General features: G+C 35.1%; 1 protein-coding gene across 1 annotated transcript; it reads left to right on the top strand.

Annotated features, from left to right (window-relative positions):
• Window positions 1–3,754: 3,754 nt before the first annotated feature.
• On the top strand, window positions 3,755–15,310 carry IBSP (integrin binding sialoprotein). The gene is made up of 6 exons (XM_059394481.1): window positions 3,755–3,808; window positions 3,902–3,952; window positions 4,050–4,127; window positions 8,406–8,471; window positions 13,713–13,877; window positions 14,658–15,310. Exons 1-6 carry the CDS (start codon window positions 3,755–3,757, stop codon window positions 15,201–15,203), a joined length of 960 nt encoding a protein of 319 aa, XP_059250464.1. The 3' UTR covers window positions 15,204–15,310.
• The last annotated feature ends 520 nt before the right edge of the window (window positions 15,311–15,830 follow it).

Here is a 15,830-nt window from a genome sequence, read left to right on the forward strand (position 1 = left end):
TAGACTTGTGTTTAATCTCTATATTCCCCCATTTACTATCCCATGCAACCCAGAACTTACTTACCACCTCTGTGTCCCACTTACCCCACCTGTAGAATAGGAATAGTCTCACTGAATTACTGTGTGTGTGTGTGTGTGTAGGGGGACTGAAATAGCACAAGTAAAAAACTAGCAAAAGAGCACTCAGTGCATAACTGGATAGTGTTGGTGTCATGATGTTGTTCATTCATTTCTGTGTCCTTTAAATCTATTCCCAAGAACACTTTACTCTTCTTTCTTGATAACCCCTCCCTTATTAATAATCTATAAAATTCTAATTCTAATTTCTAAACCTTGTAGATATTTGCATTGCTGTGCCCTATGGCTGTAAGTCTGTCTCTCTACACAACTGAAAATTTTAGACAGGGACAAGATCCTTCTTATATCTGATTCTTCATGTCCTAGGACACAGGCTCTCCACTGTCCTGGTTCAATGGAAAGCTCAATAATTCAAGTTTGGTAAACTGAACAAAATTGATGGTGTTGACTTCAATTATATCAATTTAAATTTCTGAGTCACTGAAGCATATTTTAGGAAAAATATATAATAGTTGATATTAAAATATTAATTGCTCATCAGCTCCTTTCCTTTGTCATTTCTTTTTTTTTTTTTTAAGATTTTATTTATTTATTTGACAGAGAGAGAGCAGGGAACACAAGCAGGAGAGGTCGCAAAGGGAAAGGGAGAAGCAGGCTCCTTGCTGAGCAGGCAGCCTGATGCGAGGCTCGATCCCAGGACCCTGGAATCATGACCTCAGCCGAAGGTAGTTGTTTAACCAACTGAGCCACCGAGGCACCCTATTATTTCTTTTTTTACTAAATTAATAATGTAGGATTGTATCTGATTACAGTAAGTTTCCTTTCAACAGTGAAAAGTTTGTACAATTATAAAAGTTTTAAATGGTTAAATCTTTTGCTACTTATTTTAATTCAAATCCAGTATATTATTATATATATTCAGAACTCAAACTATTCATCTTCATCTGAACCTTCAATTAAATTCCACAATGCAAACCTCTTGGCACTAGAACCACATTTCATGTTTATTCAACTGAGACTGTGTCTTGAAAAAGTGTTGAAGTTTGGGGGTTTTCTGGTGAGAATCCACATTCTGACATCACCTTGCCCATGACGGCGATTGGCTGCTGGAAGGCAAAGAAGAGTTTATAGCCAGTCACAGCAAGCAAATGAGTGAGTGAGACAGCAGAGGAAATATTCAATCTGTGTCACTCACTCCTGTGAAACTGTCTCCTCACTCCAGAACAGCAAAAGGGTAAGATTTACTATGATGGCTTCATTTTCTTAAAATTGAACACTCCACAATTTACATCTCTAGACCTGGCTTTTAATTTTTTATTTTAATGTTGATGTTACTGAATTGTATAGAATGGCTATGTAATTTAACACTTGTTTATCATTAAACTAGTACCTCAGAGTTTAGATTTTTTCCAAAAGGTTAAGCTTATTAACCTACACATGTAAGTAAGTCCTTAATATTGTGCACGTAAACTAGAAAATTTTGTGGCCTACTTTCTATGTCTCCACCTCACAAATAACTATTTGTTTTCTCCTTGTGATGTATTCAAGATAACCTGACTGAAATACTATTTTTCACTTGTAACTCTGCATATTTCACCATAAATTATGCCTAATCTATACTTCAGTTATATACAATGTCTTTTCAATACATTCTGTTTCAAAGTGTAAATATCCCGTAGCTCTAAAATCAGTATAGAAAAGTACACAGTACTAAAGAAATAAATAATGGTAGTTCATCATACTTTTCCCAATGAAAACTTGTAATTACACTTTTAAAACTATCCTTTAAGAATGTTTTAATTGTTGTCTGGGTTAGTAGTAGTCAATATAGACGTCTTTGTTTTTTATGAATCACAAAGTAAATAAAATGAGATTTATGGAGGCAGCCAATTGCTGCCTACATGAATCACTTGGTTCTTTTTATATTATTCCTGCTATGTTTTCACCTAGTTGTTTTGACGGTGTGCTATGAGAAATTTATGTAATCAAAACCCTTTCTACAGTTCCATGTATTTAAGTTTTTAGCTCTTTAAGACATCATAAACATTCGATTCTTTTAATAAAGTTGCAAGGAAATAATCTCCCTGCTTGCTAGCAAGCCTGATCGTGGGTAACAAAGTTCAAAGTATTACTTTAAGCACCCCAATATCAGTAAAAACTTCTTAGACAAATGGGTCCACTTCAGGGGCAAAGCCTCTTTTATCGTTGTGTGGCCATCAAGAACTTTTACTAAAGTAGACAGAACTGTGAGGAAGTCTGTAGACACCAAAATCAAAAAAACCCAGTCTGCCACAAATAGAGTGTGACTTGGGACCCAAGACACTGTCTCCAGGCCTTAAATTTTACTCTGTGTAATGTTTTAGTGTTAGATATTCAATAAGGAAGCAATAAATGTGGCTAATGACAAAATGCAATATCGAACCACAGAATACAGTATATGACATGGCTTTCATACATACATTTTAAGTATTACTTTTTCAAGTGTGTTTATGGGGAAATTGCCATCATTGTTACATATTGTTTCTAAAATGTTGCCATAGCTGTCACTCTCAGTTAAACACTCAGTTAAACATATGTCAGTGCAAATGGGTGGGTATTAGCAGGCTTTTAGCTAAGTTTATTCAACCTCTATTAAAACAGCGTTCTATCAAATAGAATGAAATTAAAGTCAGATAGGATTTTACTATCTCTCTCTTTTTATTTATGAGGAATCTATGTGGAAGTGAGATCTTTGCATGGCCGCAAAACCCAGGACTGTTTGAGAACTATTCCCATTCTGAGAGTCAATCTTCAATTCTTCTACAGAATTGGATTCTATAGAATTCTTCCATAGAAGTGAATTCTTCTATAGAATTCCATAGTCTCCATGATGACTACTGCTCTGACCCTGAAAAGCCCTTGACCCACCCTGTGACAATCTCCCCATTAGTGATGGAAAGCGTAAATGGCACTGAAGAATAACCTGATTTGAGGAAATCTGCCCCTGATATCCCAAGGTGAAACTCTGATGAACTCTTCTCATAGAGTTATCCTTCAACATGGCTGTCTGGTGCTACGTGCTATAAGAGAATTTCACATATTATGGATCATTTCATACACACAAAAAAATACAAAGTATTCTAAGGTATTCATAGGAAAATGGCTCCTATTTTCCATCTTACAAATAAAACTTTGATTCAAAACCCATATAGAACCAATATACAGAATATATATAATAACCACTGGTGTAAAAGCAATCATTTAAATGTTTACAATTTTTGCTTAGTTTTCAATTATATATATATAAAAAAATAACCCAGGTCACAGAACTATACTAACTTAGCTGATATTCCTATATCAATGATATTAAGAAGACTCTTTGCCCCAATGTGAAGTACATCAAGCATTAAAGCCCCGTATAGTAATGAAATGGTCTGCCACTGACAAATCACAGCTGATAGGGTAAAACCAAGTACAGAACTAAAGATTACTTAAACAGACAGGTAAAGTTAGTTTTCTACCACTTAAAAAAGGAACAATTTAAAAATAAAAGCCAGGAAATTGGTCTTAGTCAAACTATAACTGGACAGAAATGAAAACAAATATTTCACCTTCTAGTATGAGTATAAAAGTTACACTCTTAGTTTTAATATTTATTAACTTTACTGCTTCATTAATTCCAGAAGCAATCACCAAAATGAAGACTGCTTTAATTTTGCTCAGCATTTTGGGAATGGCCTGTGCTTTCTCAGTAAGTTCTATATTAAAAACCTATAGTTATTTCCTTTTTTGCCTTTTTATGTAAAAGATAGAATATATAATAATTAAATGTTCTTTCAAACAGATGAAAAATTTGCATCGAAGAGCCAAATTACAGGATTCTGAAGAAAATGGGGTAATTATGTTTAGCATACATTCTTGGTCTGACTATATTCTTCCTCTAGATTTATTATACATTAAACATGAATATGTCATTTATTTTGGTTATGCAGGTCTTTAAGTACCGGCCACGATATTCTCTTTACAAGCATGCCTACTTTTATCCTCCTCTAAAACGATTTCTAGCTCAGGTAAGCATAAAAAATAATTTTCTTTCCCACCCATTACAATTTAAAGGGGATCAAATTTAACTATAAAACAACTAAATTCAATTCTCACTGGTCAGCCAGAAAGATTTACTTATTATAAAAAGTTTGTTTTTAATACAATACAATAAAATGTATTCCTAAGTTCTCTTTTAAAGCAGAGATATACATATCATTTGGGCCCAATCTAGAATGATATAATAAAAGCAAACATCTTGGTACAGAGTCCAGGTATTCTGGTTAACACATTGATGAAATGAACACTTTATCTATTGTTGACAATTAAGTCAGTGATGAGGTCACTAACTGTCATGTTATAGTTGAGACAATACTGTCATACAGCTCTTAACAGCTGATAATTTAGAGCCCTTTAACTGGTAAGTTAAAGACTAACTTCATAAATAGCAGAGACCATTTTTTTAAATTTTTTATTTTTTATAAACATATATTTTTATCCCCAGGGGTACAGGTCTATGAATCACCAGGTTTACACACTTCACAGCACTCACCAAAGCACATACCCTCCCCAATGTCCATAATCCCACCCCCCTCTCCCAAACCCCCTCCCCCCAGCAACCCTCAGTTTGTTTTGTGAGATTAAGAGTCACTTATGGTTTGTCTCCCTCCCAATCCCATCTTGTTTCATTTGGAGAGACCATTTTTAAAAACATTGCTGATAATCAGTGGTGATTGCTGAGGATTCTCTGAACCTCTGACCTGTGTTGGTCACGATAACAGAAGTGTGGCTCAGGAATTATAGAGGAGAGAGAGAAATTCATGAAGTGAATTATGAGAGTGTCTGTGAGAAAAATAAAACATCCTTAAAATTTGTAAACAAAAAAAGAAAATAACAAACACTAAAAATAAGAATTTGTGTTTTTACTAGGTTACTAGTGAAGAAAGCCTTTGAAAACTTGAGGGTGTGGTGTTGATTTAAAATACTCAACAAACCAGAACTGTGCTATTTTTACTACTATACAGTTTGGGTTCAGGGCACCAATTATGCACCATTTGACCTGGGACTCCTGAGATGCTAAAAGCAGTCAAGATGCTGAAAACGATGCCTCAGCACAGTGGCTTGGCAGAGCATCCTACCATATGTTGGGCTAACCCATTTCTAACTCATACAATGATAGGAAATGATAATCTTAAAGTATTTATAGCACCATAATAATTAGGGGGAATGTGTGTGGCCACAGAAATATGAACACAGATGATACAAGAGTTGTGGGTTTTCAGAATTGTCTTCCATTCTTTGGTACACTTCAGACCCATAAATAAACAGTGCTCATTTGAATGTTTGCCTCGTTCTCTTTCTTAAACTAAAGGGAAATGATAAAAATTTAAATTTCTGGCTAGCTCCACAATTTTTCTAAAATATCACATAGAGATATTCCCATCTGTAAATTTTTATAGATATATAAATGCGATCCAGTTAAAACAGCCATAGTGAAAAGATATTAGGAGATGTTATATTTTTTATTACTGATAAATTCAAAGTTCAAAAATCTCTGGTTTTTAATATACAATATTTAGAGAAATTATATGCAGACAAACTCATTTCAAGTAATATATAATTTGTTAGTAAGACAGTTGTATTTTAAAAATATCTGTGGGCAGGATGCCTGGGTGGCTCAGTCATTAAGTGTCTGCCTTCCACTGAGGTCATGATCCCAGGGTCCTAGGATTGAGCCCCCCCACAATCGGGCTCCCCTACTCAGCAGGGAGCCTGATTTTCCCTCTCCCCCTGCTTGTGCTCTCCTGCTTTCTGTCAAATAAATAAATTAAAATACTCAATAAAATATATGCCCCAATCCAACAGTCTGGTCTGACCTAGTATTGATGATTTATTCTCCTACTTTACAAAGCTTGATTTCCAGAATTTTTTCCCCTTATATGTCTACTTATATATTTCCCATAGCTCTGTATTATTTATTCTGCTAAATCTATCAAGTATTTGGTGCTCAGATTGTCACCCCAAAATGCATTAAGCTGTATTGGCTTTGAAATTTTTGTTTTATTCAAACAAATCTGTGTTTACATATAATATCTTTTTTCTTTTATTTTTTTAAGGTTTATTTATTTATTTTAGAGAGAATGTGCACAAGTAGGGAAAGGGGCAGAGGGAGAGGGAGAAAGAGAATCCTCAAGCTGATTCCTGCTGAACATGGAGCCCGACATGGGACTTGATTCCATGACCCTGAGATCATGACCCAAGAGGAAATCAAGAATTGGCCACTTAACAGATAGAGCCACCCAGGCACCCCTACATATAATCATTTCTAAAATACCAACTTCCATGAAATATGTCATATCAATTATAAAGCTATAAACAGTCTACCTATAGCTTATCTATCTGTTTGGCTATAGAAATGGAAGCATAAATAAGCATAACAACCTAAGCATTTTTAATTAAGGAAATGCCTTCTTTCAGGAAGCATATGTTGTTTGAATTGTATGTGAATTCTTTGAGGGCAGAAACTTTAAATTCCTTTCATTGTACTGATCTCATCTATCATAGTCTCTGACATAGGGAAATTGTCCACGTATCCATCTTTCTCTCTTGCTACCATCCTCATTCTCAAAATAATGCCTGAAACATATCTTTTGGGATTGAATAAATGGGAATGACAGAAGTTGAAAGGAGTAATGGTAAAATACATATACATACATATATGTGTGTGTAAGTGTATTTGACTTCCGGAAGAAAAATATGTCTTAGTTACAAATTGGCATAAATAAAAGAAAGGAAAAAAGAAAATGTTAAGGCTCCCGGGCATTTCATGAAGCTTTAAAATTGTTCTCACTGCAGACACTAATTGAAGAGTCATGTAGTTGGGACAGCAAGAAGGCTAGGGGTCAGGAAGCTTGTAAAAAGATTCAAACACTCCCACTGAGACAAAATACGTTGCAAAAATATGCTGTCCTCTCTATTAACTAACAAGGAAAAATAGTTTACTGTAATACCATGCTTTATTTACCCTCTAGGCTGGGAAAGTACAACAATTAAGGTCATGGAAGTGGAAGAGCAGGTCTAATTATTCTCTATTCCACCCAAGGTTATTCTTGGCTCAAGGGGACAAGCATTCCCTTTTCTTGGGTGGATGGCATGGCCACTGAAGAATGAGCCCTACAGAACAGCCCTGGGCAGGACTGGAACATGAGTATTTCCTCATATCTGATCCCTAACCCTGAGGTTCTTCTGCAGCTATATTTTCTAAGACTCACAGAACTTAACTAGGTCACCAGAATCAAAGCCAAGATTTGTAGTGCAGAAAACAGCATCTTAAGTCAGGTACCCATTTATCTACCTGGTACCATTAGAGGTAGTTGCAGAAAGAAAAAGAAAATTTAATTTATCAAGATGAAAAATCTCCTATACTATCTTAAAGTTTCTGATAACAGGTGTTTAGACTTATATTTTCTTTTAAAAAAAAGTGAAGCTTGTTAACTTATATTTTTATATGCAGACTCCTTGGTTTAATATATTCTCATTCAATATTGAGCTCTTTAGAAGGATGATACTCTATAACTCTCCTAAATGAGTAAGTGAATTAATTTTGTTTTTATATAATTTTTACCTCATATATATATAAAATCTCATTTATATATAGAGAGAGGCTTATTTTATGAAGCAGCTTTAATTAGACTGAAAGATACTAAAAATTATGTGTAAATCTAATTTCAAATCAAATTCTAATTTAAATTCATCAAGAGCTCATTATTTAAAAGAATCATTCTTTTATAAATAAATAAATCATTTATTTTACAATAAGCCTAATCATCATTTCCTTTATGTTTTATAAAGAAAATAGAATAACATGATCTATGTGCTAGTTCACTTGCTTTGAACGGGCTGGAGAAGTCACAACTGCTCTGGGCTTGATTCCTTCTCTATAAAATAAATTGAACCAGATAATCCTCTTGTTCTTAAAGAGTTAGATAATTCTGTGATTCATTGCTCTACAAAATGTTTCAACATATTTCCTGTGTATCTCATTTCATATCTTGATACCTAAAGATGCCTTTTTCTAACCTTATTTTATATATCCCTAATCTCCTTTTATCTCTCAGATTCATATGAGAACTGTTCTAATAAATCAATCAAGATGGTAATTATCATTAGGGTAAATATTTGTATGTATTTTATCTTAATTCAATCAGCAAGAAATTTTCCTTGGTGTTGAAAGTATGTGTACATAAATATGTACATAGATATCCATATATATATATGAATTCACATATGTATACACTTTTTTTTAGAGCAGTAGTGACTCATCTGAAGAAGATGGAAATGGTGACAGCTCAGAAGAGGAGGAAGAAGAGGAGGTAAGGAATTTCTGCAGGATTTTTCATAACAAACCAGGCACCATAAAAACAAATAGGAAACTGGTCTACTGTAGCCTGGACTCAGCAAACAGCCGTTGCCAGTTTACCAGCTACCCACAGTCTTCTATTTTGGACAAGGGGAATGTTATTGAATTAGAATCAACTAAATGACTTGTTTAAAATACTACTGCAATTTGACATTAAAGTAACCTGTAAGCTGTACACAAAACCAAAAATGTCTCCATTATAAGTGTAATTATAATTACATTATAATATCTCCGTTATAATGTAATTATAATTAACTTACAATAAATTATAATTATACTTTATAAATTCTGTTAAAAAGAAAAGAAAGTATTATTTATACTTAGGTGGACAGAACATGATGGTAAAAGACGAGTACCTAAACTCAGTGCAATACTTGTATTAAAAAGGATTAAATTTAAACTTAATTTACTAAGTGGGTAGTATATGAAAAGCTAATTTATGTCCTCTACAATGATACTGCAATTCATTGGTCTTTCTTGACCCACAAAGTAGGGTTGTTCTTATGTGGTAATTATGTGGGAATGTTCTTATGTGGGAATTATATGGGAATTTCATGTTTTTTGTCTAATAATAAAATTTGTGTTCTTATAGAAATCTGAATACTCAAGATGTCTAAATATATATAGCATTTTATAGTACTACAGATTCTACACATAGTACTGCCCAGTTCTCTATAGTACTACAAATTAGTAGAGTTCACAGTTAAAATTCATCTGTATATCGTGGAAATTGTGCTAACATGTTTATAACTGACACACTTGCTCAATATGCTAATTAGGTATGTTTTCCTGGAGAGTAAATTATAGCTATCCACTTCTTTGGGGACCTTCTAAATTTGGGTATTCTTAAGTACTGCTTATGAATGGGCAGTGACAGTCAAAAATGGATCATACATAAACATCTGTTATCTTGAAAATAAAATAGTGTGGGAACTTAAAATGTGACAAATAATTAGTTTGATTTTTTTAACCATAAAAATCATTTTTATATGGTTTGATATGATATGATAGTTTTAAAAAGTATCATCTCCAGTACTATAATTTACCCTAATAGCATAAGGAAGACCTTACAAGAATATCAAGCCAGTACAGGGAAAATGCCACCTACAAAATCCCACAGAATTTTACCCAGAGTTCCATTTAGTAATCTTACACAACAACTAAGCTGAGGTAATCCATTTACTACAACTGTTAGCTGTACAGTGATCACAAAATTGCCTTGCCAACTGGATTTCCCAATTAGATTGCATACCTTTTGGCAAAGGTTCTTCATTTGCTATGACAGTGGTTGGGAATGGAGGAAGATTAGGACTCCTTTAAAACTGTGATAAAATCATGCACACTCAGAATGTTGCCAACAATCTCTGAACATTTATCATCTTCCCAAAAGTAATCTGAAACTTCTCATGACCCAGAGGACTAGAGACCATATGTTTCATCTCTGGTTTGGGGAGAAGCAGTGCTGTACTCTCCTTACACCTCCTCACATTACCTAGCACAGTTTCTTATACAATATATGGTATCCAAAAATATCTGGGAGTTTGGTTTTGAAAACTTCAGAGAATAAATACTCCAAACATCATTTATGGAAAGTGACCATAGGAAAGTGGTTAAATAAGCCTGGAGGCTTCTATCCTGAAGAGATTCTAGAACTTCCTTTTTCCCCATTTCCTCCCTAAAATTTCATTGTCAATTCAAGTTAAATACATAGAATCCCCAGGAATTATATTCATATGAGAGGATACTAGGGAATGTTTTCTATTTGGCAATCTAACATTTTTTTCCACTCCTAAACCCTCAGCCTCACTTTAAAAAAATTTATTTAAATATAATATACACAAGGGATGCCTGGGTGGCTCAGTTGGTTAAGCAGCTGCCTTCGGCTCAGGTCATGATCCCAGCGTCCTGGGATCGAGTCCCACATCGGGCTCCTTGCTTGGCAGGGAGCCTGCTTCTCCCTCTGCCTCTGTCTGCCATTCTGTCTGCCTGTGCTCACTTGCTCTCCCTCTCTCTCTCTCTCTGACAAATAAATAAAATCTTTAAAAAAAAATTAAATATAATATACACAATTATCATGTGTATAGAGGTCACTGAAATTTCAGAAACTGAACACACAAGTGTAACCCATATAAAAAAGCAGCACATACACTGTGCTCCATTTCATTCATTAACCAAAACCGTCAAGTGTAACTGCTATTTTAAGTCCTAACAAAATACTGGCTTTGCCTATTTTTGTTTATTATGTAAATGGAATCACACATTGTACATTATTTTGTGTGTTTTCTCTTCTACTCTCAACTTCAAAGGCTGATCTGAATTGTTCTACGACTGTATATCATTCATTCTCACTGTCAGTATCTCATGAAGTGAATGTACCAAAATGTATTACTCTCCTGTTGATGGGCATTTGGGTAGTTTCCAAGTTTGGGCTATTGTGAACATTCTACTACTCCTTCTAGTGAACATATGCATTTATTTCTGGAGGCCATTTTACTTAGAGGTTAAACTTCTAAGTCAAAAAGTATGCTTATGTTCAATCTTAGGAGAAACAACCAAAGCAGGTATACTGTGATCTCCCTCTATCAGTGTATCAGTTGCTTCACATTCTCACCAACACTTGTTTCTTTCAGTCATTTTAGCCATTCTAATAGGTTAATAATACTTTTTTTTTTAATTATTGCTGGGATGCCCGGGTGGCTCAGTTGGTTAGGCGGCTGCCTTCGGCTCAGGTCATGATCCCAGCATCCTGGGATCAAGTCCCGAATAGGGCTCCTTGCTCGGCAGGGAGCCTGCTTCTCCCTCTGCCTCTGCTGCCACTTTGCCTGCCTGTGCTCACTCGCTCTCGCTCTCTCTCTCTCTCTCTGGCAGATAAATAAATAAAATCTTTTTAAAAAATCATTGCTAATTTTTCTATTCAAAAAGACATTTGATGCTTAATGCCCATTAATAGACTGACCTGTTTTCCTTTTTAATTCACTGTAACAGGATATCCTTAAATAAAGTATCTAATAAAGAAAGGGCTTTGTAGGAGAAAATACAGAAGTTCATGAGTTGAGAGTTTGGATCTTTAATCATGACCTCACCACTAATGAACTACCATCGATTTGATGGGCTTTTCATGTGTAATATGACAGTACAGAACCCTAATTGTATGTTCTAGTCTAAGAATCTTTCCTCTTTCTCCCCTGAAAGGTTTAGTCTGTTGGAATAAAGCATAAATGTGAAAAAATAAACAGCATGGTGTTTGTGGGTTATTTGACACAATTAGTTTAGAGACTGTTTTGGGGTGGATTCTAGCAGTCCCAAAAGTTTACTGGAACAGTGGAATTTACAAATTTGATGAAAAAAACATATTCTTCTTTAGTCACTTTGTTTTAGTAATAAGGCAGCGTGAATCTGGGTTGTGTTTATTTTTAAATTTTTATTCTTTATATAAACTCATTTTCTTCTTCTAGTATTTTGTTTTGCAATCTGTGGATTATCTTAAGTTTTTATTTGAATTCCAGTTAGTTAACATAAAGGTAATAAGAGCTTCAGGTATACAATACAGTGATTCATTTCTTTCAGTGAAAAGTGTTCATCACAAGTGCCCCCCTTAATCTCCATTGCTTATATAGCCCATCCTCCTACCTCCCTCACCGCTGGTAACCATCAGTTTGTTCTCTGTAGTTAAGAGTTTGTCTCTTGGTTTGCCCCTCTCTCTTTTTTTCCCTTTGCTTGTTTGTTTTATTTCTTAAATTCCACCTATGAGTGAAATCATGTGGTACTGTCTTTCTCTAACTTATTTCATTAGCATAATACTCTCTAGCTCCATCTACATCATTGCAAATGGCAAGACTACATTCTTATTCATGGATGAATAGTAATCCATTATATATATGTATACATGTATGTATATGTATATGTGTATGCATCACATCCTCTTCATCCATGCATGTTTTAAAGTCTTGACTTTTAATATTAGCTATGAATCACATCAGACAAACTCCATTAACAAACAACTGCCTAACAACATAAAGGCCAAGAATACAATGTTAAATAAGATTATAGTAATATTATAAGATTATAATAAGCTTTGATTTGAGGAGTGTTAATTCTTTTAAAACATCTTTCTTCAATAACTTTATATACCACTAAAAATTTCTTGGAGTGTTTACTTTCTTCATTGCATGGTAAAATTGATTGTCAAATGCCTAAAGTTTTCTGAATATTGCATACAATACAGAACTAGCTTATATGTTGGCAGATGACTTCTGAATTAAAATTTTTTTTGTCTAGATACACTTGAAAGCATTATGAAAAATGCTCACTTTTTTTGCCAGTAAATAAGAATTCCATAAGAATTCCTTTCAGAAAAAATATCCTAGTTGTATTGTGGACATTCATATAAATCCTCTTCTTCATCAAAAACATCACAGTGCATTACAAAGGGCTCAGCTTTTTAAATTAGAAAGATACAGCTTCATCACACATAAGAACTTAAGCAAGTTATTTAGCTTTTCTGAGCTCACCTTCCCTTTCTAAAGTGAATAATAATCCTACCTTGAAAAACAGGTCTAAGTTCTCAGCTGATTTGTCAGCAAATGTAAGAATCTATTTGCTACCATGTTTTAATAGTACTGATAAGACCTTAAGAGCCTTGGGGTGCCTAGGTGGTTCAGTCATTAAGCATTTGCCTTCAGCTCAGGTCATGGTCCCATGGATCTGGGATGGAGCCTCACATCTGGCTCCCCGTTCAGCGTGAAGCCTGCTTCTCCCTCTCCCACTCCCCCTGCTTGTATTCCCTCTCTGACTGTGTGTGTGTGTGTGTGTGTGTGTGTATCTCTCTCTCTGTCAAATAAATATATACAAAATCTTAAAAAAAAAAAAAAGACTTTAAGAGCCTAAGGCATCCAGGATATAATATGAGGATATCGTCAGTTATGCTGAAATTATTATAAAAGCATATTTTCTTGGTTAAATAGAATACAGAAATGTCTAAAACAGACTACAGTGAGATAAGCAGAAAGAGATAACTGAGTTGAGTTCTAATAAGTGAGAAGTGTAAATGGCACAAGAGGAAGAAACTGTTAGCATTAGGTGATGAGCTGCCGGAGGAATACAATGTTTTTCTCAATTGTGGCTCATGACATCAACAAATTTTGAGTTCTCTTCCAACCAAAATAACTTCTCTTGCTCTGGATATTTTCACCAGGAGACTTCAAATGAAGAAGAAAACAATGAAGAGAATGCAAATTCTGATGAAAACGAAGATGAAGATGAGGCTGAGAATACCACCCTTTCTACCACACCTGGCTATGGAGAGACCACACCTGGAACAGGGTATATAGGTTTAGCTGCAATCCAACTTCCCAAGAAGGTAATCATTCCTCAAAAATTTAAATCTGATTTCACTTCTTTACTGAAATCAAAGGTTATTTAGACACCAAACAGGATGTTTTACATTATCTTCATTAACTCATTGGAAAAGCAAGAGCAGGGGCACCTAGGTGGCTCAGTGGATGAAGCCTCTGCCTCCAGCTCAGGTCATGATCTCAGGGTCCTGGGATGGAGCCCTGAATTTCTGCTCAGCGGGGAGCCTGCTTCCCCCCCCCTCTCTCTGCCTGCCTCTCTCCCCGCCTCTCTGCCCACTTGCGATCTCTGTCAAATAAACAAATACAATATTTAAAAAAAAAAAAAAAAAAAAAGCAAGAGCAGACTCAATATCTCTGTTTATAAATAAGGAAAGCTCTTTTCCCACACAAGTTCTCATCCCAGGTTATTACACTGACTTCCTACATTATAGCAGAAAACTAAGGACAAGCAAGCATCTTAGCAATGAATAAAAGGTCCTGCAAGATGCCACTGTATTTCAGGGAAGAGGGCTCTAAGACAAAGTCAAGAGCAAAGCTATAAGAAGCATCTCCCACAGAGAAGACTTATTTATCAAGTACATTCTTCTCCGTCAAAACCCAATTTCAGAGGTACTAATCCTGAATTCTTAAAACACCCACTAATTCTTTTATAAATTAAGCTAGCTTCAATTCAAAAATATATCTAGAATAAGGCCTTAGTATAGCCTGAGTTGAATGAAGTTAATTGTTTTAGGTTTTTACATTTTCACACCTAGATCTGGATTCTTTCAAACTTTTCCTTACAGGCTGGGGATAAAGGACACAAGGCTACAGAAGAGGAGGAAAGTGATGAAGAAGAAGAGGAAGATGAAGAAAATGAAGAAAATGAAGCAGAAGTGGATGAAAATGGGCAAGGCATAAATGGCACCAGTAGTAACAGCACAGAGGCAGAAAATGGTAATGGCAGCAGTGATGGAGATAATGGAGAAGAAGGTGAAGAACAAAGTGTCACTGAAGCCCAGGCAGAAGGAACCACAGTGGCTAGAAAGCAGGACAATGGTGACTCTAAGACAACAACCTCACCAGATGGTGGATTTGAACCTACAACTCCGCCACCAGAGTTCTATGGGACTACCACCCGACAGTCTGGGGAAGCCACCCCCACCGGATATGAGGAAGAGTATGAACAAACAGGCACTAATGAATATGACAATGGATATGAAGTCTATGAAAATGAAAATGGGGAACCTCGTGGGGATAATTACCGAGCCTATGAGGATGAGTACAGCTACTATAAAGGGCGTAGCTACGATGGCTATGATGGTCAAGATTATTACTACCGCCATCAGTGAAGGCCCAGCCTGGGATGAATTCCTCCATTCTGGCATTTCATGTGGCTACCATTTTCAAAGTTCAACTCAGGAAGGTGCAATATAACAAATGTGCATATTATAATGTAGAATGGTGCTACTGTTCCAAAGTAATTTTCTGTAATTGCTTCTGCAAGTAATGGGCTTCTTACTGCTTTTCCCTGGTTTATTATTGAAAGGTTATTGTAAATCAGGGCCATTTAAACCAATCCATGAGATGGAGTTTGATTACCTGTTTTGAGGTTGTAGTTCTATAAATAGTATTTTTAACATGTTTGTACTATTATTAACTGCTAAAACTACTCTTCATGCAAGACATGCTTCTATGAATTAACATTAATGACACTTTATATAAAATATGTGTAGTTCTTTAATCACCTACCTACCCAACACTGTATATTATGTTTAATTATCAGCTTCATGTATTTTTATGTGATCTTTATGTATATTCTATCCATGGGTTGTATCACAAATAAAAATGCAGTCTTTCAAATATGTTATAATTTTTAAAAAGAGAGAGAGAGAGATTCAGAATTGAAAACGATGAATCCAATGGGGAACAACTAAGCTAAACGAAAAAGCTTATTTCCAGTATGGTTTAAAACTCAG

The sequence above is a fragment of the Mustela nigripes genome, chromosome 1 (genome assembly GCF_022355385.1).
Source record: "Mustela nigripes isolate SB6536 chromosome 1, MUSNIG.SB6536, whole genome shotgun sequence".
Lineage (NCBI taxonomy): Eukaryota > Metazoa > Chordata > Mammalia > Carnivora > Mustelidae > Mustela > Mustela nigripes.